Genomic DNA, 1,772 nt, shown 5'->3' with positions numbered 1-1,772 from the left:
ACTGGCCTTTGCTCTCGCCGGGCACTGCGTGCTGCTGCTGGTCTCGCTGTCTTTGCTGCTCAGACTGCAGCAGCTGCTGCTGCAGGTCCTGGTGCTGGGTTTGTTTCGCCTGTTCATGTAGCTTCTGCTGCTGCTGCAGCTGCTGCTGCTGCAGTGCCTGCAAGTGCTGCTGCTGCTGCAGCTGCTGCATCTGCGGCAGCAGAGCAGCAGGGACCCCATAAGCAGCTGACAGCTTCGCCTGCTGCGCGAGTGTATATGCATACGGCTGCTGCTGCAGATAGGGGTCTTGCTGCTGCATGTGCTGCTGCAGCTGCTGCAGCTGTAGCTGCTGCTGCAGCACCAACGCCTGCTGCTGCTGCAGCTCTATGGGGGACCCACCTGGCTGCTGCATAGCATAAAGCATAGGCATTTGCATCTGCTGGAGCTGCTGCTGCTGCAGTTGCTGCTGCTGCATTTGTTGCAGCTGCTGCTGCTGCAGCTGCTGCTGCTGCAGCTGCTGCTGATCTAGACTCCCCAGAGGTGTAAGGTCACTTAGACAATAGGGGGGCAGGGGCCCCAGCTGCGTAGCAACACCCATCTGCTGCAGCTGCTGCAGGTGCTGCAGGTGCTGCAGTGCTGTGTTTGTTGCTGCTGCTGCTGCAGGCGTTAAGCTACCATATAGAGAGGGAGCAGCAGCAGCAGCAGCAGCAGCATATGCTGCTTCATACGCAGCAACACTACTGCTGTATGGATCTAGGACCTGTTGTTGCTGCAGGTGCTGCTGCTGCTGCAGCAGCTGCTGGTGCTGCGCATGCTGCTGCTGCAGCAGATGCTGCTGATGCCGTGTCTCCTCCTCCTGCTGCCGCGAAGCAGCTGCTGCTGCTGCTGCACTCAGTTGATAGCTTTCCCTTGTGTATGCTGCTGCAGCAGCTTGGGGGCCGCTGTGGGGCCCCTGCAGCTGCTGGGTGTAGGGTTCATCTGGCTCGTTGGGCGCCGCACTCTGCTGCCGCTGCTGCTGCTGCTGCTGCTGCTGCTGCTGCTGCTGCTGCTGCTTCTTAGAACCCTCCGATCGCCAGCCCTCCTTCGAACCCCGCTGCTGCCGCGGGGGGGGCCCCTCTCCCCCCCCTGCTGCTGCTCGGCCTCCCCTGCGGGGCCCCTGGGTCCCCTCTCCTGCGTACGGCATTGGCTGTGCAGCAGCAGCAGACGCACACAAACAGCACACAAACCCTGCAGCAGCAGCAGCAGCAGCAGCAGCAACTGCAGCAGCAACTGCAGCAGCAACAGCAGCCGCGGTCGAGCTGCTGCTTCTCTAGCAACGGATGCTACTGCTGCTGCTGCTGCTGCTGCCGCTGCTGCTGCTGCTGCTGCTGCTGTTGCTGTTGCTGCTTGTATCCCTCAGAGGCTCGCGCTTCTTCTGTCTTTATCTACAGAGCTGCAGCAGCAGATTGTGATGGGGGATCTACTGCAGCACAACGCTGGCCTGCAAGACCCACACTACCCCTGCAGCAGCAGCAGCAGCAGTATGAACAGCAGCAGCANAACGCTGGCCTGCAAGACCCACACTACCCCTGCAGCAGCAGCAGCAGCAGTATGAACAGCAGCAGCAGCAGCAGCAGCAGCAGCAGCAGCAGCAAGCATGGGAAGTGTACGTACACCTGAGGGCTGACGAGACGACTAGAACTGCAGCAACTTCTGCAGTGGTATTTAAAATCCTGTTGTGTGTTGCTGCTGCTGCTGCCCCCGCAGCAGCAACCGTTTGGGGCTTGGCTGTATATTTCCTTTTTATTAACTAC

At 60.2% G+C, this 1,772-nt stretch overlaps 1 protein-coding gene across 1 annotated transcript in view; it reads right to left on the bottom strand.

The window, feature by feature from the left end:
• Window positions 1-1,162, bottom strand: part of EMH_0015750 (uncharacterized protein) — a gene marked incomplete at both ends in the record, with an annotated part of 4,591 nt that extends 3,429 nt beyond the window's left edge. Inside the window, one exon of the mRNA XM_013500468.1 lies at window positions 3-1,162. Within this exon, the coding sequence (XP_013355922.1) occupies window positions 3-1,162 (1,160 nt within the window). The remainder of the gene's footprint in view (window positions 1-2) is intronic.
• Window positions 1,163-1,772: the final 610 nt, after the last annotated feature.

Source organism: Eimeria mitis, genomic scaffold (genome assembly GCF_000499745.2).
Source record: "Eimeria mitis Houghton genomic scaffold, Emh_scaff544, whole genome shotgun sequence".
NCBI classification, from domain to species: domain Eukaryota; phylum Apicomplexa; class Conoidasida; order Eucoccidiorida; family Eimeriidae; genus Eimeria; species Eimeria mitis.
This window is presented reverse-complemented; position numbering and strand designations above follow the sequence as displayed.